The sequence below is a fragment of the Hydra vulgaris genome, chromosome 07 (genome assembly GCF_038396675.1).
Source record: "Hydra vulgaris chromosome 07, alternate assembly HydraT2T_AEP".
NCBI classification, from domain to species: Eukaryota; Metazoa; Cnidaria; class Hydrozoa; order Anthoathecata; family Hydridae; genus Hydra; species Hydra vulgaris.
In genome coordinates this window covers 30,771,830-30,792,955 of record NC_088926.1, presented here as the reverse complement: position 1 = coordinate 30,792,955, position 21,126 = coordinate 30,771,830, and the positions used below count along the sequence as shown (strand labels likewise).

The window sequence follows — 21,126 nt, the reverse complement described above, 5'->3', positions numbered from 1 at the left end:
ATATATAGATATATACATACATATATAGAGAGATATATAGATATAGATATATAGTTATAGATATATCGATATATAGACACAACCCTCGGAAAAAAGGTTGGCAATAATTTGCCAACCTCAATCTTTTAGAGGTCGGCATCAGGTCAGCAAAAATTATTTGATACAAAGGTCGTACCATAAAACATAGAAACGAGGTCGGCAATTTTTTGCCGACTTCAAACACTATCAGGTCGGCAGTTAGGTCGCCATTGCAGAATGCTGACCCTAACTTCGAGGGTTGTAGATATATAGATATAGATATAGAAATAGATATATAGATAGATATTTTAAAACAAAACTTCTTTTTATGGATTTATTCCTATTTGTTAAAAATCTATCTATCTTGATATTTTGATGAAATATTGATACTCTCATTATATTAAAAAAACCATTATAAAAAATAAATCTACTATATTATACAAAACCATTTAAATTTACGAAACAATTTTCTTTGTAAGAGTTTTTTTTTAAGAGATTTTTGTCTGACGAGTTATTTGAACATGGGTTTCCCAAATGAAGTTGTCACATAATCACCTCCATCCCAGTTAAGACCATTGTCACAAAAGATACTTTAATTGTGTTGTATTTTCCGACGCCTCCTAACTTTCCTGTTAAAACTATTTATTTTTATTTTTAAAGCATTCTGACCATTCAAATGGAAATTTCTTTGGCAAATTTTAAAATGTTCAGCTACCACCAAATTTTCCCCTATACCTTGTTGTGTATTTGTTTGACGCTGGCATTTTCGAGACTATACCGTTAGTCCTGTTTTACCAACACAACATTTACTACAAGAACAGTTTGCTTTATAAACACGGTAATATAAATTAACTGGTAGTGTAGGTTTATTTTTGGAACTAAGTAGACTTTGGAGATTTTTTGGAGATTTAAACTGGTGTATCTTTCTTTTTTAAATAATCTTTTTTAAATACAATAATTTTGGAAACCCATGTTCAAATACTTACGCCACAAAAAACTCTTTAAAAAAATCTTAAAAAGAAGCTCTTACAAATAATATTGTTTCGTAAATTTAAATGGCTTTGTATAATATAATGGTTTTATTTTTTATATAAATATACTTTTAACAAATAGTAATAAATCCATAAAAAATAATTTTTATTTTAAAATATCTCCACAATTAAACTCAGCTGAATATTTTAAAATTTAAACTTATATATATATATATATATATACACACACACACACACACACACACACACACACACACACACACACACACACACACACACACACATATATATATACATATATATATATATATATATATATATATATATATATATATATATATATATATATATATATATATATATATATATATAATATATATTATAATATATATATATTTATATATATATATATATATATATATATATATATATATATATATATATATATATATATATATATATATATAAAAGAAATAAAGATATTAAAATTAATATTTAATAAAAACATTAAAATGAATACATTAAAAAGTTCATTTACCTATCTGCATAACGAAGAGTATTTAAAGTGTGTTCAGTGCAGCTTAAACCAGGTGAAATCATGGCTATCTTGAAAATACAGTATACAGTTACACAATACAACATAATAGTAAAGATTAAAATGAATCAAATACAAGACCAATATCTGTTATTTCTACACTACACAATATGATGGAGATAACTAGTTATTTCTAAACTACACAATATAATTTTGATTGGTAGACATGCAAATGCATGTCTAAAAATCAAAATCAGTTTCACATTGCATCATTGATAATTACAAATCAAAAAACAATGTTAACTAAATTTTATTTGAAACAAGAAAATGGCCTCGGGGTTATTCCATATCAAATTACCTAGTTTTTTTAAAGTTCTCTAGGGTACTATCTCAGATTTGCTTGAAACTTTGACCACACACAGATCTTATGAAAAAAATACAATCCAGAAAATCTCAGCTTGATTGACCAATTTGTTCAAAAGTTATGATTGAATTAAAAATGACCAAAATCCAAAAAATTTGTGATAAATTACATTGACTTTGCTGGCATAGAAAGTAGCGTAAACAGTTGAAATTAATTATAAAACTTTTTAATGTTGAGGTTCTATATATAGGCAATCACCAATTTTTAAAGACCTATACTCTATCTTATGACATGATTGTAGCCTTTTGAGAGTGATGATATTTTTAAAAGGAGAACAAAAAAATACCACTTACCACATACAAAATTTATACCTAAAATTTTATACAAACTATACTGTAAAAAAGTGCATTCAAAGAGTAAGATAATCAGTTAAAAGAAAAAGTATGTATACATGAAACTAATTAGCTTATCTCTGATTTATATAACTCATACTACTGTAATAGTCATTACTAGCAAGAATATAGTCACGAGCACTTATACTTTTAATCAATGGAATACTTATTTGACATATTATCTTGTCAAATGGAACCCGACACTGACTTGATCGTGCATCATTTGTCCATTTTAAATTTAATTTGTTTCTTTGCATAAACTTCACATTAACATCTTGGTTTTCATTACAAATATCAACCACAAGCCCTATGTACCATTCTTCATCATAAAAGCATGCAATATATTTACCAGATTGAAAATTTGAAGGATTTTTTAAAATCAAATTAACATCATTTAACACATGAGTATCATAGACAGTATCACTAGAGATTCTTCGTAAAAACAATTTCTCTCCATCTGGTACAAAACAGTGATAGCTTCTTGTTCCCGGAACTGTGCGCATCCCTTGACATCGTTTCTGAAGGTTAAAAGTTGTTTCATGGTTATTGATATCATCACTTGAAAGATAAAATATGTTAACATCTTTGATGTTTTTTTGAGCCCATGTAAATAGATCTTGTGGTGTGAGAATCTGATTTGTAATTGCTGCTTGTAGACTAGCTTTTGCTGCTTCTCTTTTTATAGTACCTCCTATTCCATTACATGGACTTTTGCCATGTGACATAGCAAAGAAGTGATGCTCAGCATTTATTTGGTGATCTACAATGTCATAAATTAAGTTTATTAGACATTTGTAGTTTTTATACTGTGACGCAGGACCATCACTTAAGTATTTAACTTTATTCACTGTGGCTAGTTTGATTTTGACCATAGGGAGCAACTTTGTGAGAAAACAATGGACTGCTGATTGGTCATGACAAAGATGGTCAGAAATTAAACAACAGCATTCGCATTTAAGGTGATTTTTTTCATCTTTATAATAAACAGCAAATGGGTGTAAGGTAGCTTGATTGGCTTGCCAATAAAACCCTTGTATAATATCTTGTACAAGAAAACTATAGTTTTCTGCAAAATCCATCAGAATAATGCAGGTATATTGGTCTAATGTTTTTTTTGCCTCTGATAAGCAGGAAGACTGTGCTTCTTTGATAAAGTGGTGGTGACAAAGGTCATACAAAGTGCAGTTCGGTCAGTTGACACCCATTATTTATATCAAACTGAGTGGCTTCCACTACTATCAACAGTAAGGCACCACTTTGGCCTTAGTTCACAGAACTTGCTGAATCCAATTCCAGATGAAGTTCTTCTAAACAAACTAAAATTAAGCATTTTTGTTTATGAACTTTAACATTATTTATATGCACAGAAACAAAGTCTTTTTTTCCTGGACATAGTCTAGTGTATTCGTCAGATTCATATATTTCAATGACTCTCTGCTTAACAATGTCCTCCAAAGGATGTCCTTTTTTAGCCTCAGGTTTAGTAAGTATTCCCTTTTCATTTTTCAGCTTTCTGGCTTTCTTTACATGATGGTCTGAAACTGAAAATGCATTACAAGTTTTTTTAATTGACCAACTACCAGGAGTTAATGTTAGTCACCGAATTTTTTCTTCATTCAAACTGATTTTTACTTTTTCCTTTATTGCATCTAAAAATCTATTGCACTTTTGCTTATTCTCAGATATTATTTCTTTTGGATCTATATCCAATGCTGATGCTACTAGGTTTGTCATACTTGTTTCCAGTTTTCTAACTTTTTGCTTTCCATATTCTAATTTGTCACGTTTACTTACATTTTTTAGAGGAGATATTTCCAGTAAAGAAGCACTCTTATTTAAAACTGTCTTATTTAGGTCTGAAGAACTAAACTCCTCATCATCAACATCTTTGTCTTCATCTTCTTGACTAAATTTTCCTTTCATTTGTTCAAGTTTGAATTCATTCAAACAGTTAGTGCAAAGCTTTTGACCAGGTTTGATCTTAAGTTGACTTGCTGTTAAAATATCGGTCACAGCAGTATTTTTGAAGCGCTTCATATCTAGAAATATAGGCTTTTTCATGGTGAAAACATATCTCCTCATTTAGTTCAAAAGTGTGTCCAATTCTTTGAATTAAAACTTCAACATCTGTGTTCACAATATCTTTTAGTTTTATTCTTCTAATCATTCTACAATAATATGTTTTGTCACAATCCTCATTTAAAACTTTCGCCACACAACATTTCTCTGTCATTTTTTACTATTTTTTTATTTTTATTAAATCTCAAAGAAACTAACAAATATCAGACACTGATTATGACACTGATTATGTCATTATATTATTAGTACAAATTAAGACATTATGTCAATAAAAAGAAAACTGAATATATTCATTCACAGATAAATAAAAAATATACTACTGTCATGACTAATTATTAGACTATGACCTAAGGCTCATAGTCTAATAACATTCTCCTTTTGAAAATATCATCACTCTCAAAAGGCTACAATCATGTCATAAGATAGAGTATAGGTCTTTAAATTTTTTTTGGTGATTGTCTATATATAGAACCTCAACATTAAAAAGTTTCATAATTTATTTCAACTGTTTACGCTATTTGCTATGCCAGCAAAGTCAATGTAATTTATCATAATTTAAAAAAAAATTAATTTTTCAATAGGCTGCTGCATGTGCTAAATTAATTTTTAATGCATAATTTTGATTATTCTAACAAGTGGTGACCCTAAGTACACAAAGGTAACAAAAAAATCCACATTCTGTAAGTAAGTATTAAACTGTAACATGTTAAAGTTTGAAAAAATATTTATAATGTTGCAATATTTAGCAACTTTAAGTTACAATAACTCAAAAACTGTAAAAAATCAGTCAAAAACAACTGCAATAATAGATTATTTGGGTGAAAAACTATTACCCTACAAAATTTCAGGTGATCACCATCTTTATTTAAAAAGTTATGGTTTGTCATAAATCGAAAAAAACTGCTGTAAGCTCCTGATACACAAATTTTTCGGATTTTGGTCATTTTTAATTCAATCATAACTTTTGAACAAATTGGTCAATCAAGCTGAAATTTTCTGGATTGTATTTTTTTCATAAGATCTGTGTGTGGTCAAATTTTGAGGTGGTACCCTGGGAGCCTTTAGGTGATTTGATATGGAATAAACCCTCGGTGTTCTAATTATTAATGACCTGAAGCACAAAGTATTGCTGCACTAAAGCTAACACAATGTTTATTGTTTCATCAGATAGAAAACTCTCTAAAATGCTATATAGAGTTTATGAAGAATATTTCCAAAATTGAATGGAATCAACATCATTTAATTAAAGTACCACAAGAAATGAAGTTTACTGATTATAAAACAAGATGAGGCAAGCTTGATATTACTTCATGCAAACAAAGCAATTGTGGGGACCCATTTAAAAAATTTAAACTAAAGGGGTAAATTAAACTGTTATGTATGATAACAACCCTTGGAATTAGGGTCAGCATTCGGCAATGTCGACCTAACTGAGATAGGATCCTTATATAAGTGAAAAAAAGGTTTGGTTTTCAAGATCTCATAAGAAGCAAAACTTAATAGTAGAAAATATAAATATAAAATGGAAAATATAAACTTTTAAAACTATAAAACAAAATGCAGTTGAACAACTAAAATTGAATTTCAATGCAGAAAAAAAATTTATTTCTAGCAGTTATGTCAAAACACTGACAAAACAATAAAGCCAATGGTTCAGTGAATAACTGAATATTGTTTGCTTGTGATTTTGAACCACGTTGGTGCATAGACTTAATCTATGCATGCTGCTAATAAAACCTGACTAATAACTCAGCAGACATTAGTTATTCATTGTCAACACTGATTTTTAATTTTTTCCATTACACACAAAACTTCATGATGCGTTCATGTATAACTTAAGAATGACGATTGTCTTTAGAAGAGTTAATTGTCAGAATGTTACCATTAGCAACTAGCACTTTCATATTAGTGACATTAGAACAGGTGAGAAATTGTTAACAGGAGAAATCTGTTAAGCAGTTAAATTGACATAATCTCCAGCTAAACAGTTTATTTTATAGATTTAAAATTTTACAAAATTTCCATACTGCTCTCATTATAAACATAATAAATGAAATGCTAACTCTTTTTAAAGTTTAGGTACATCAATATTGCTAGAAAAATTTTTTCTAGATGAGAAAAGTATTGATTAAAGCAAATTGATAAAACATTGATAAAGAATTCATAAAAGATTGCTAAAAATTTTTCTAGACGAGTAAAGTATTGATTGTTTTGAATCACTGGATCTAGACATTTCAGCTTTTTGGGAGAGATATCACAAGTAACAATAAATTTTACACATACATGTGTGCAACATTTATGTTATACACCTGTTTATATGTATGTTGATACATAAAACCTTAAAATTCTTGCAAAGTTTGGTTAATATTTGAGCAAGGTTGAAGCGCAAACATATTTTAAATTAAATTTGAAATTATACGATCAAAAGCGCTGATATTGTGTTTGTATTATCAAGTGTAAAAAAATATTTACAAAAGCTTGTGTTAAGTGTCATAACCATAATCAACAACACTGATTTATAAAGTCATTGTCAATACTAGAGTTAAAAATTATAAAAATATTTTTTTTTATTACTCTATTGTATTGTACTTTAGTGTATCAAGTAAAACCTTGTAAAAAGCAATATCTGGAATAATGCAAATATATATGATACAGCTACGGTTAAAAAATTGAAGTCTTAAAGACAAGGTTTTTTATTCTACAAGAATGTTTTGCATTTGAGAAAGCTATCCTGCTTAGATTCTATGAGTTTGATTAGGACCAAAAAATTTTTATTTAAGCATCATTTAGAGTATTCAACAACTCTGATTAAAAACATGCACTTAAGTGTATGTTATGTAAATGTAGTATTCTTAGCTAATTACATTTGTTTACAATAGAATCAGCAATACTGCTGCTCATAGATATTATTAAATTTAAAAATTAGAATAAAGCAAATACCTCTAGAGTTGATTGAAAAAAAAAAATATATATATATATATATATCAAAAACACAAATAAGTAAAAATACTAACCATGCATGTTTTAGCATTTTCACCAATAAATGAATCACGAAGAACCTAACAATAAAAAATTACAAATATTTAAGTGCAAAGAACCTAACAATAAAAAATTACAAATATTTTGAAATTCAAATATGTGCAAAAATTTTTGACAAAACTAAAAACTAGTTGTTATAACAATTTAAAATTTATATAAGACTTTTATTATTTGGAAACTTAATAGTAAACAATAAAATATTATTTGGAAACTTAATAGTAAACAATAAGATATATATATGAACTGTTAATTACACTCACAACAATTTTAACTACAAGTCTCTTTTTTTTAAAATATATCAAAATGGATATTATTCAGTTTTTTCATTCAAATGAATGCCACAACAAAGGTCCCCCCCCCCCTCTCCCAAAAGAAAGAAAGAAAAAAAAAACTAGTTAAACTGCTTTTATATTTCTTATAAGCAATTATAATAGTTATAATAATTATAATAGTTATAATTATAGTAATTGCAAGAAATTTATTTGTTTGTAAAAACTCTATTTTTATAACTGTTTTTTAAATTGTAACAAAATAGTTTCACTTGGTTTATTTTGTTACAAAATAATGAGTGAAAACGTTTGTAATGTTCTTAAGCAACTTGCGCTAATTCTACAACATGATGATAATGATGATGATGAGGAGGAGGTGGAGGAGGAGGAGAAGGAGGAGGAGGATGGTGTTTGTGAAAGATAATGCTTTATGAGTGTTTTATATACTGTTTTATGTGCTTTAAAAGTGTACCTGTGTTAATTTACTTGCTCGAAAAGGAAGATGTGCGCCTTTTCTTCCAAGCGCTCTAATGCATTCCTAAACATACAAACAGAAATTTAAAATGAAGTATCAGGCACTGTATGTTTCTTTTATTTATTTATATACATAGATGGATACGCACATACATACATACAAACATACATATACATATGTATACACACACACACATATATATGTGTGTGTGCGTATATATATATATATATATATATATATATATATATATATATATATATATATATATATATATATATATAAATACCTTAAGAGCAAGCAAACTTTTGTTTATTTCAGCACCCTCAAGACGTGTTTGTCGATCAGAACTAATTGTGTCAGCCCCCCTCTCATTACCTAAAAATTAAGATATATTTATAAAAACTAATTTTATTCATTGTTAAATATAATGAGTTTGCTGTCAATACAAGTAAGTTTTTTTTTAAAGAAACAAGCTAACTTAATTTTATTACATTATATTGCAATTTTTTTTAAATTTATAAACAAGAAAAAAGAAATTAATTTGTTAAACAATTTACCACAACTTTTTACATAATCTTTTATTGTATAATAATTTTATTAAGTTTAATTTTTTATAAACTAATGAAACCCTAAATTAAAAAAATATGTTAAAAATAGTAGCCTTCTTGACTGTATTGGCCCCCTATTGGACCCTATTAGCCTAACCTAATTGGAACCATAGGCAGGTGAGCTTAATTTAAAAAAGAAAAGGTTTTATAGGTTTTAAAAGCCATTTAATTTGGAGTTGAAACAACAAAAAGATAAATCTGCTTTTTATTTGCAATTGATTGATCAAATATAAGTTTACTTGAGCCAATTTACAGAATAAAAAATACTATTAAAATAGCAGCCATCATTATAGACACAAAACACAACTACCTGCACCCTTATGGAGAACAACCTGTTATCTACACATTTACTTTACAAGAAAATAACCAGTTATACATCTTGTTATTAGGGATATTCTGTTAGCTACATTATTGTTGAGGAATAACAAGATACAATTATTTAATTTTCAACTGTTTCAAGAAAAAAACCTTATAAATTAAAGGCAATCTTTACCATTATTTAAAAAAACCTGATAAAACAATTGTGATTATAATTAAACATTTTAAAACAAGAAACCAAATTACTTATTAATAACTTGTAAAAAAAATTATATATAAGCCACTCTTTTGTGATGGTGTGAAGGTAGAATAGTATATTAAATATAAAATATATGCAAATGCTGTTTAGATAAATATATGCAAGTGATGTTTAAATAAAAAATAATTTTTAGAAAATTATGCAAAAAATAAATACTGTAGATGACAGTAAAAAAACATAATATTTGATTTTCAATCCTGAATATTTCTTTTAAAAAAAACTAATTTGTTACTTTTGATAATATAAAACTACAAACCTGCAAGATCAATTAATGAGAATTTTCCAAATAAAGCTCCATCTTTCCCATGACCTCTGACAAAAAAAAAGTCAATTTTATAAAAACACATATATAAGAAATGTGTATATATATATATATATATATATATATAATGATATGTATGTATATATTTATATATATATACATACATATATATATATATATATATATATATATATATATATATATATATATATATATATATATATATATATAATTATTATTTACATTTTTGTTTAAAATTTATATTTTAGGTATGTATGTGTGTATGTATATATATATGTATGTATGTTTATGTATATATTTATATACAAATTTGAATATATCATATAATATTTTAATAAGTAATTTAATGCTGTTACCCATTCGTGAGTGTTTGACACAGTACTTACGGCAGCCGTTACACCTGAGTTAATGGCAAGAAAGAGTGGCACTGCTTTTTGTATCAGAAAATGTGAACGAAAGTGTATGCAAAAATCTAATTTATGTAAACTTCAAATTATGTAATGTTAAAACATATATTAAACTACAGTTTTACTTTTACTTTAAGATTGATTTGCGACAGCATCTTCTTAATTTTGATTTATAGCATTTATATATAGTTTTATAAGGCCTTGTGTTTATTAATACTTTTAAAACCTTCATCGAACAATACGCCTTAGTGGCCGAAATGGTTAGGTTGCAGCATTCTGAAGCGGATCGCTGTGGTTAAAATCCTTGCTGTTCCACTTTTTTTAATTTTTTTCTTTGACATCAAACATTGTTGAAGTTCAATAGATATTTTTATTTTTATAAAGTTTTACTTTTATATAAAAATTGCATTGCGGCAAAATCTCCTTAACTTTGATTTGAAGCAATTTTATTCATTACATTCAATTTTGTTTTTTAATTAGTGTTAAAAATTGGCAGTTTAGTGTGTCTTAGTGGCCTGTTGCTTGCATATTAATTTTTGTAAATCTTTTCTAATTTTCTAAAATACAAATTAAAACATTTTAAAGTTCTGTTGTTGATATATAAAGATATAATATGCTATAAACATCAAAACAGGGGAGAATTTTTTTTGCGCTTACGCCATGATATAGATACTTAAGTTATTAATGTGGTGAGGTAATTTTAGGTTAGGTAATTAGTTAAGACTACGCATTCAACACACATTAAAGAGACAACTTTTTTTTATATAGGAAAAAAGATTCAAAATTCAAACTTTTATTTTCTTCAAAATTAAAAAACGGGGGAATGGGGAGGGGAAATGTTCATAATAAGCTCCGGATGGTCTGAAAAAAATTTAATAAAAACTTAATAGAAAATTAAAAAAGAAAAAAATTTATAAGCCTGTACTCATTTTTTTATAGAAGTTTACAATTTTACAATAAGAAGATATAAAGTATTGAACATTAACTATTAATTCAAAACAAAGATTAGACAGATTTATTTTCTACCACTAAATACCAGTTTGCGTAATGACTACCGAAGTGTTTGAATATTTTTAAAGTTATGCTATAAATTATTTTTTTATTCATAACTTTAAAAAGGTAGACAACATGTACTGTTTTTCTAACACTTACTAAAGTAATGTATAAGTATAAATATCATTGGTGTATAATAAACTTAACAAGACCCGTATTTGACGGGTCCGGAATGCTAGTATAAACTAATTTTCAAACAAGCTCACCTTTTTCGTAAGATAATTTGAAAGATAGCATGAGACCGAGATGAATTTTGATTTGCAGATGTGGTTCCAGATGTTCTATATATGGTATAAAACAATAAAATGTAAAAATTAATATTCATATTTCAAAAGATTGGTTTTTAAACTTTAAATTTTATTATAAAACTTATATAAATATTATGACATGGAATAGAAATTAGCATAAAAGAAAAAAATGACAACAAGCAGAGTGATCTAAATTTATTACCATTCAAATAAATATTTAAAAACAGGTAAAACCAAACAAAATCGCACCTTGTTTTCATGCCCTGCTCAAGAAGCTTCAGTACCTCTTGCACATTATTAACAACAATTTCTTGCAAGTTGACAACCTAGAAATAAAGGATTAAACATCAAAATATTGATATCACTTAATAAAATCTGTCTAAAGAGTAGGTTTATATTGGAGATGCCACGAATATTTGGCAACTATTCAGTATTTGGTGTATTCTGCAACATTTTATACTATTTGGTATGCGGCCAAATATTGTAAACTATTTGGCCGAATACCAAATATTGAAACATAAAAAAAATCTCATTAGCAATAGATAATATAACTTTATATTACTTTAATAATACAATAAAAAAATTAATCAAATAATAAATATATCATATATAAGATTCTGTTAATCACAAAATTTTTTTAATTAAAACAAGTTAAATACTTGAAATTTATCAGTGGTAAATTATGACAAATGAAACAATTTTTTTGGCATTTGTTGATAGCAAATGATTCCGCTTTTCCTCGTATATTATACCTGCTTCCAAAAATTATTTTATCATTTTCATTGACATTTTTTTATTTTGAAGTGGATATGAGTCATCATTGGTGCAACTAAGCGTTTCAAAACTTTTTTTCGGAGCTTCAACAGAACTTTTTGTTTTGCTCTTTGTGTTTTTACTATACCCAAGAAATTAGTCTTAAAGCGCGGGTCCAGAAAAGTTGCAATCAGATATTTGGCATTTTCATTTAAGTTGAAATTTAGCTGAGAAATGCAAGAAATACATTATCTGGTTATTTTTGTAATTTCTTCGAACAGTTTGAGAAGTTTGATACAATGTTCTATCTTGTTCCATCTGATAAATTGTTTTAACTCCCATTGAGCAGGTGCTAAATTATTTAAAGAATCATGATTAGTTATAGACAAGACAGCTCGCTTTTCCACTAATAATCGCTCCAATAAATAATACGTTGAATTCCAGTGTGTGCTTACACCTTGTATCAATTGTTGGCCTGGCAGTTTAAGTTTCTTGTGTTTTAGTTTTTCTTGTGCTATACTAGAGTGGTTAAAATGGATGAGGATTCATCTTGCAGCAGCTTCCATCTGTGATATTTCTATTTGATAACTTAGCGATTCATTGACAGCCAGTTGTAGTAAATGAATTAAACACCATATTCTGTATTTCGTACACCTTTTATCATATTGGCTCCACAGTCATGGACAAGAAAATGGATCCTGCTATGTGAAATCCATCTTTCTGTAATAATGTTGAGTTCTTTTGCGATATTGGTACCAGTATGAGAACCAGAAAACGACTTTGTTGCTAAACTAACGTCCTTAGTAATAAAATTTGGAGATATCCAATGTGCAAAAACTTAAGAAATTTGGTTGTTGTGCACATACCAGATGTCATGGATACTGCTGTTGCTTGTGACATACTAGCTTCAATTTTAGTGCAAATTTTATTAAATATATCGGGGATAATTTATTCAGTCATGTTGGTGTGACAAAGTATTTTGTCTCTTTAAGAGTTAACTGTTTCTTTTTTAACATACCTGTAACTGCTGGTATATTAGAGTCAGTATAAGTGAGTGAACCCTCATTTTTGCTTCCTCTTGCCGGCGGGGTTTCAGTTAACTTAGCGCACTGCTCAGAATGTTTGTTTTGAAGGTGGTTTTTCAGATATGTTGTAGCTGGAAACAAAAGAGTATTTAAACATAACTTAGAGTAAATAAAATACCTACTGTGCAAAAAAAATAGGAATAAAAAAATTATCAACGTAAATGACTTGTTTATTAAAACATATTTAATTAGTTATAATATACATAATAGTTTTACTTACTTGCTTTCCTTCTCCACCACGCCAGATCTTGCTTTTACACAGCAAACAAACTGCTTGTTTATTATCTTCTTTACAAATTTCATAATATTCCTGATTAGGTGTTTTTTTTTATTAAAAGATGCCATTTTTAATGCTTTTTGCAAACAAAAACTTGAAATAACACAACTTTAGTTACTTATTATAGTTTTTCGCAAGCAAAATGACAATTGAATATGAAGTTTTTTATGTTCACTAAATTGACTTTTTGATTTAAATAGTTTTTAAGGATAATTAGTTGTTTATGTACTTATACGGTTTTTAAATAATATTTGAGGTTGGTAACTATCGAATTAATTAATAAATTGTCGAACTTGTAAATAAAAGAATTGCATTTAGTATATTCAATTCATTTATTTACAAATTCTAGTGACAATTTATATCATAAATACATTAACTACTAAAATAAACTGCAAACAACGCAATTACCACTAAATGCTCTAAAGCTTTAGCAAACAACGTAGTTACCACTTAGTGCTTTAAACTATAGAATTACACTTTTAGTTTATGTATCTTACACAACAGGTTGTAAGAAAAAAAATCTGTAAGATACAAAGTTTGATGTATGAAATAGTCCAAAAATAACATGCCCAAACACACAAATAAAACAAATACGCATAACTACCCGTAGCGTGACTACAGTATTTACTTTACTTATTCAGGTTGGAAACTGTCACCCGTGAAATTTTCTAAGTGTTACCAAATATTCGGCTATTTGGCCGAGAGTCAACTCGAATAATTGGTATTTGGCAAAATCACAATTTGTAACATCTCTAGTTTATATAAGATGAGGTTTAAGATTCTAGTAAAAGAGCAACAAATCCTATAATCATTAAAAAACAAGTAAAAAATTTTCTAGAAAAAAATTTTCTAGATAATAATGCTAGAGGAAAAAGCAGATATAAACAATATTAGTAAACTAATACCTGAACTTGAGCTTTACCATCTTCAAGAACTCGCAATTTCTTTCTTTTATTTAACAAATCAAACACCTATTATTTAAAGAAATATTTGCATAATATATAAACCCACATAATATATTAATATATCCATAGTCACAAAAAAAAGTATTAAAAAAGAAAACTAAAAAAAAAAATTTTTTTAATGAAAGTTTTTATTGTATTTTTATTTTAACATTTTTTATTTTATTATTGCATTTTTGTTGTATTACAAATAAAAGCTAAAGACAAATAAGTAAAGTTTGTATTATTCCTGTTTTTACTTAATGTTTTCTGTTTTTATTTTTTTACTAAAAAGTAAATTTTTTTTGACTAAAAAGTAATTTTTTTTTTAATACCTAAAATACCTAAATACTTAAAAGAAAATGTTCAACAATAATTAACTAAATGAAAAATTTAAAGGCACCTTTCCACTATAAATTTCAAAGAAGCTTGCAGAAACAGCAACATCAAGATTTTTGTATTTGCTTTTTTGCAACTTAAAGATGTCAGCAGCTAAAAAAAAAGCTAAAGTGAATTTCACTATATTACTTAAACTGCTGAGAAATTACCTTGATATGTCTGTAAAACCATGTAGTTATTTAGTGATTATTAAAAAAAAATTAAAATACTTGTTACCAGCTAAAGCGTAAATTCCAGTACTACAGTCTTGCTGCTTTCCTTGAGTAAAGTCTCCACCCATAGTCTAATATAATATATATATATATATATATATATATATATATATATATATATATATATATATATATATATATATATATATATATATATATATATATATATATATATATATATATATATATATATATATTGCTACATCAATTATCTCGTAGCCTACATCGACTGAGGGCTTGGTTTGGGCAAAAATCTATCATAAATTTTTTTTTGATAACTTGGCAAAAGTTTTTCCCATATATTGATAATTTGTTTGTTTTGAAAAATGTGGCAAAAAAACTTTGAAAACTTTGAATTTCAACTGCATAAAATGTTAAATATCAGTGCTAGCTTTGAAAAATTAAAAAAATTATTACATGTGTTTTTCCACTTCCAGTCTGTCCATATGCAAAACAAGTTGCCATTCCCTGTTGAAATATAGCATCAACTAATGGCTTTGCAGTATAGCGGTATACTAATTCATTGGTAGCAGATTCATCAAATGCATAATCGAAACTTTAAAATGCATAAAACTTGATAGATTATTAAAAAAAGAAAAAAATTCTATATATTTTTTGTATACTTTTTGATATATTTGCAGATCAGATTATATTTAAAAAGAAAAATAACATTAAGCTATAAAAGAAATAATTTTTTACTCACCGAAAACTGTGGTTATCCAAGTATTTTGTAAGATCAACTTTGAGTTTGCATTCATGTACCTTACAAAAATTATTTAAACAATATGATCATTAAAAGATATTTTTTTACAACAACAATAACATTTATACCCAAATCCTCAATATATAAATATTTTTAAAAATATCTAAATATATAAGTAAATTGTGCTTACCACAGTAGTCTCTTTATTAGGACAGGTAACTATGTCAATTTCTTTTCTTGCAATTTCTACAAAACAAATGAAAAATATATATATATAATAATAAAAATAAAGTTTTTTTTATTTTATAAAAGACAGAGTACTTAAAAAAAAATTGACAAGAATTTATAATTTTCAAATATAAATGAGACTTTTCAAAAATTATACATACATACATACATACATACATACATACATACATACATACATACATACATACATACATACATACATACATACATACATACATACATACATACATACATACATACATACATACATACATACATACACACACATGCAAAATGTGTACTAACAATAATCACAAGTTTCACAAGTTAAAAAGTTTGCAGCATATAAGGCAATGTTTGCAGGCTACCTAACACATGCTTCAATCCCTAATGAATTACATTTTCTACAACTACATTTTCTGTCTCGCATCCAAGCAATTCACCTAATTTAAACTCCTTAGAAAATTGTTGAGAAAAGACTTGAGACATAGAAAACTGATTATAATAGTTTCTAAAAACAGAAGCCAATCTGATTAGCAGATCTGAGAAAAGTCAGCCAAGTACTCAAACATATTTTATACTTCTTCATTTTTTTATTTATCATTAAATTTGTGTGTGCAACTTAAAATTTATAAATGAATGCTTACATGTAACCTTGTAATTAATTATCGTCAATTAATGATAACTAATTTAATAGGGAAAAAAACAAAAACAAAAAAACCTTTTTTATTCAATGGTCTTTTGCGAACACAGACACAGATTTGATGATCAACAATCTAAAATAAAATACTATAACTATAATAAAACTTCAAGCTTAATTAAAAAAATAAGACAATTTTATAAAATTAAAACATGTGTATATTATTATATAATTTATATTATATCATTATTGTATTACTTATTTTGTGTGCATTGCTCAACAAAACCAGGCAAATTGATTTATTTATGAAATGGCTTTGAATCAGGTTTAAAGTTAGATAATTCATCAATTTTGATATTTTTACAGATACATCAAAATTAGAAATCGTTCAATAATGTAAAAAATATTTTTAATATATTTAATTATTGTTGTTTTTAATTTATTTTTTAATTGTAGTACTTCGATTTTTTTATTTAATTGTAGTAAATAATTTTATAACTTAAATTTCTAAAAATATTGATTTTGATAACTTTTTTCTAAAAAAAAAGTTTTATTGATATTGAAAAAAAAATGTGTAGGAGGTAAAATTATGTGAAACAGTGAAAAAATTTTTATACATCTTCATGCTTTTAAAAAAAAATTTTAATGTTCTAATTATTTAGACAAGCTGATTTTTACTTTTTTGATCAAGTTGCCTGGTTTTGTCGTGAAGTGTGACATTATCAGCGATTGTTTTATACATTTTGTTTTATTATTAGTAATATATTAATTTGTTATATAATACTATAATAGTACTATCTTTATTTCATGTAATTGTTTGTTATTTAAAAAATGAATAAATTTAATAATTATAATTATCAATTTTGAACCAAATATAAATTTTTTAAAAAACTTTTATTTTATAGCAATAAAATTCAAAACTTATATTAAATCAAACTTTTAAAAGTAGTAAAAATTATTTAGAGTTATCTAAAATCAGACAAAGCTCTGTAAAATACATAATGCATACATACATTGTCTGACATACTAATCTGACTTAGTTCTCCCAACGTTGCTTGGTATTCACTAAAAATACAAGCTAAATTTAATAATTTTTTTTAATAAACTCATAATTAGTTGTTGTGAGTCAAAAGTTTTAAATTAAAATGTACAAATTATTTAATTAGCTGTTTTTTGTGAGTGCTGTGTTTCGTTTGTAAGTATTTTTCCTATTTTTATACTTATTGAATTTTTTTTTTATGATAACTGTTTGTATCTCATGTAGGTTGTTATGTTTTGTCAGAATATAACTGTTTGTAACTTTTCCTGTCTAAATATATTGTTTGAAAGCTACTATTGATTAGTATGCATTTACTATTACTTTTTTTTTATTATTGCAGTTAATTTATTATTAATTTTACCAACAATATTATTTAATGATATTTCCATAAGGTGCGGTTTAAAGAATTTGCATCAATATGTGTCACATGGTCATTTAGATGATGTGACACAGGGTTGAAAAAAGGGTTTCAAATAAAATGAATTAAAAAGAGTAGTCTAATCAACCCCAGAGGAGCTTTGGGAAAGTGAATTTGATAAAAAGATAAATGTATATGTGTTTCGACACTAATTAATAAAAAAGTAATACTTATTTTATCTTAGTATAAAAATTATTATATATATATAAATATATATATATATATATATATATTTATATTTATATACATTTATATATGAATATATATATATATATATAAATAAATTAGTAAAAAACACTTATCTAACTTTTATCTTCCACTTGAAATTTCACCATTGCTTGATCATCAGGAACTCTTCCTGACGATCCAGCAATGGTGAAACTTTAAGTCGAAAATAAAAGTTAGATAAGTGTTTTTTACTAATTTATTTAATATTGCTCTGTTCTTTAAGAACATTGAGAACTCTATTTGTGAAATACACTAACATAATTTACATACATATATATATATATATATATATATATATATATATATATATATATATATATATATATATATATATATATATATATATATATATTAATTACTTTTTAACTTTAAAAAACTTATAACAGACCTGTAGGATATGGTCATTCGATCCAGCAATGGTTAAAATATAAGCTTTTTTTCTGAATTCATTTGACAACTTATCGCACAAGCCAGCAAGCCAAAATGCAATGCTACTTACATTATATTCAGTCATGCATGGCAATAAGCCAAAACATACTTGCCAAGGTTTATAAGTTTTATCTCCCCTAAGTGCTGTCAAATTTTATCATTCTTTTGGATATCTATTCTTTTATAATTTCACTCTTTAACTGTCTACAACCTATTATTATTATATTATTTATTATCACCTCTCTAATAATCTACATGACTGCACAGCTTTGTTAATAACTTGTATACGATCATTATATTCAGTGATCATATCTCAGAAACAAATATTAATATTCATTTTATTAAATGTAAACAAACTTTTGTATACATTTTATTAAATGTAAACAAATTTTTGTATAAAACACCTAATATAATAAAAATTATTAAATAAATATTTTATTAAATATATTTAATATATTAAACCTATAAATTTTTTATTAGATAACTTAAAAAATTTTTAGCAAATAATAAATAACATACAGTGGCAAATAATAAATAACATACATGGCATACAATATTATTAGACTTAACAAGAAAAAAACAAAATTACATCATAAATATGATTTTTGTGGGCAATTTTTTATCATTTAAGGACATTATGCGGTAGTGGTGTAGTGGTAAAGCGCTTGCTTCATAAGCAAGAGGTTCCAAGTTCGATCCCCACCACGTCCCTGGTAGTACCGCGCTCGACTTGTTTCTCCACGGAGCGGCCTTGTTTGTCAAGGTTCGTGTTTCAGAGCTATAGAGTTGAGAGAGGGTTATAACTACTATTAAGTAGCCTCCTCATCTGTAGTGGCCTGGTGAATAACAAAAAAAAAAAAAAAATTCACTATGGATAAATAAAATCAATGTTTTTTCAAAAACAAATACATATATTTAACAGATAATAATGGAAAATAATAAAATAAATCATAAAAGAGTTAAATAGTTGATAATTTGTATGATCTTCTTTTACTGCAATTACGGTTTGTATGCGTCATGACTCACAATATACTTTTTAACCGTTGTTTGCAGCTCTTCACTGTGGCTCCACACATATATAAGTCATTAGACATGGCCAACGTGTAGTAAACCAAATTCTTTAAGACATTTCTGGACTGTATGCTGGGAAATATCGATTCCCTGTTCATTGACAATCTAGGTCAATAAGCTGACAGGGTGTTTTACTTTTTGTAGACAAATATCCATAATTTTTCTGTCAGTCCTGGGTCAACACCCAGCATGAAACAAAAACTAGGGATATTTGTATAATAACCTAATAACCTTCTGCAACACCCTGTTCAAACTGACATTATTCAAATTTGACAACAATATGATAAGAATGACAATAAAGTTTTTCACTGTGTTTAGTCTGTTTTTTTTCACAGTCAAATAACATGGCAAGCCACTGTTTTAGAAAAAAAGTTACTCAAAAACTACTAAACAATTTTTTTTTTTTTTTTTGCACAACAACAAAAAAAAAGCGTTTTTTTTTTAATTTGTATTGCTGTTAAGTATTGTTATGATTGGGTTTAAAATAAGTATAAACCAAGAAAGAGTTTTTTAAAAAAACTTTTCTTGAAAAAATAAAAATCTTTTTTTGACATAAGTTGAACTTTCAAATTGAAAGGTATTGCTTGACCTTCATCTTGATTTGTTTTGCAACGATATAAAGAAAATCAATCCATCAATGAACCTTAATTACTTGTCTGATTTTCAGCTCAGATTTGTATACGGAAGAACGCTTAAAGAAACACTTTAAACCAAACATTAAAAAGCATGATAATATTTATATAAATTTTTAGAATGGTATAAACAAAATAGCATTGACATGGTTCCTAAGGAAGTAAATTTTTCAAAGAGTCCTGAGCAACAAGTTATTAAAAGTTATTGGTTGTTTATAAAGGAATCTTAAAGAATAAATTTGCTTCATTTAGAAAAGATTTTAAGAAATATTGATTAACAGCTTCTAAAAAAATTATATCAAAACAAGATCTAAGTGCCCGATGAAAAATGTAAATAAAGATTGAAACAAATAATTCAATCAGCTTCATTGTGTTAAAAAATTTTAAAAATCTATTATGTAGCTTGAGTAATCAATAATTAAACCAAGTTCAATCAATAATTAAATCAAAAACATTTAAGAAAGTATTAATTTAAAAGTAAAGAATTTAAAAGTTTTAAAGTATAAAATAGTTTAAAGTTTAAAATTTTAGTAAAAAAAAATATTTCTAAAAAAAATAATTAAAAACAAACCGTATCATTTTTAAAAATAACCAATTTGGATTGCCAGGATCAAGCTCCATTTTAACTTTTTCTTGTTCATTTCTGACTTCAGACTGTCTTGCTCTTAATATCAAAAATAAAATATTATATTTGACACAATTTTAATTAAATAGGGATTTATTAAACATTGT

The 21,126-nt window shown here is 26.2% G+C and overlaps 1 protein-coding gene across 1 annotated transcript in view; it reads right to left on the bottom strand.

The window, feature by feature from the left end:
- Positions 1 to 21,126, bottom strand: part of LOC101234502 (kinesin-like protein KIF2A) — a 99,235-nt gene that overhangs the window by 13,071 nt on the left and 65,038 nt on the right. The window contains exons 8-23 of the mRNA XM_065801622.1: positions 20,966 to 21,058; positions 17,591 to 17,642; positions 16,659 to 16,713; positions 15,900 to 15,955; positions 15,710 to 15,768; positions 15,424 to 15,562; positions 15,011 to 15,077; positions 14,799 to 14,887; positions 14,360 to 14,425; positions 11,589 to 11,665; positions 11,298 to 11,372; positions 9,605 to 9,660; positions 8,450 to 8,538; positions 8,161 to 8,226; positions 7,395 to 7,439; positions 1,549 to 1,616 (exon numbers count right to left, since the gene is read on the bottom strand). Of these exons, the coding sequence (XP_065657694.1) occupies positions 1,549 to 1,616; positions 7,395 to 7,439; positions 8,161 to 8,226; positions 8,450 to 8,538; positions 9,605 to 9,660; positions 11,298 to 11,372; positions 11,589 to 11,665; positions 14,360 to 14,425; positions 14,799 to 14,887; positions 15,011 to 15,077; positions 15,424 to 15,562; positions 15,710 to 15,768; positions 15,900 to 15,955; positions 16,659 to 16,713; positions 17,591 to 17,642; positions 20,966 to 21,058 (1,152 nt within the window). The remainder of the gene's footprint in view (positions 1 to 1,548; positions 1,617 to 7,394; positions 7,440 to 8,160; positions 8,227 to 8,449; positions 8,539 to 9,604; positions 9,661 to 11,297; positions 11,373 to 11,588; positions 11,666 to 14,359; positions 14,426 to 14,798; positions 14,888 to 15,010; positions 15,078 to 15,423; positions 15,563 to 15,709; positions 15,769 to 15,899; positions 15,956 to 16,658; positions 16,714 to 17,590; positions 17,643 to 20,965; positions 21,059 to 21,126) is intronic.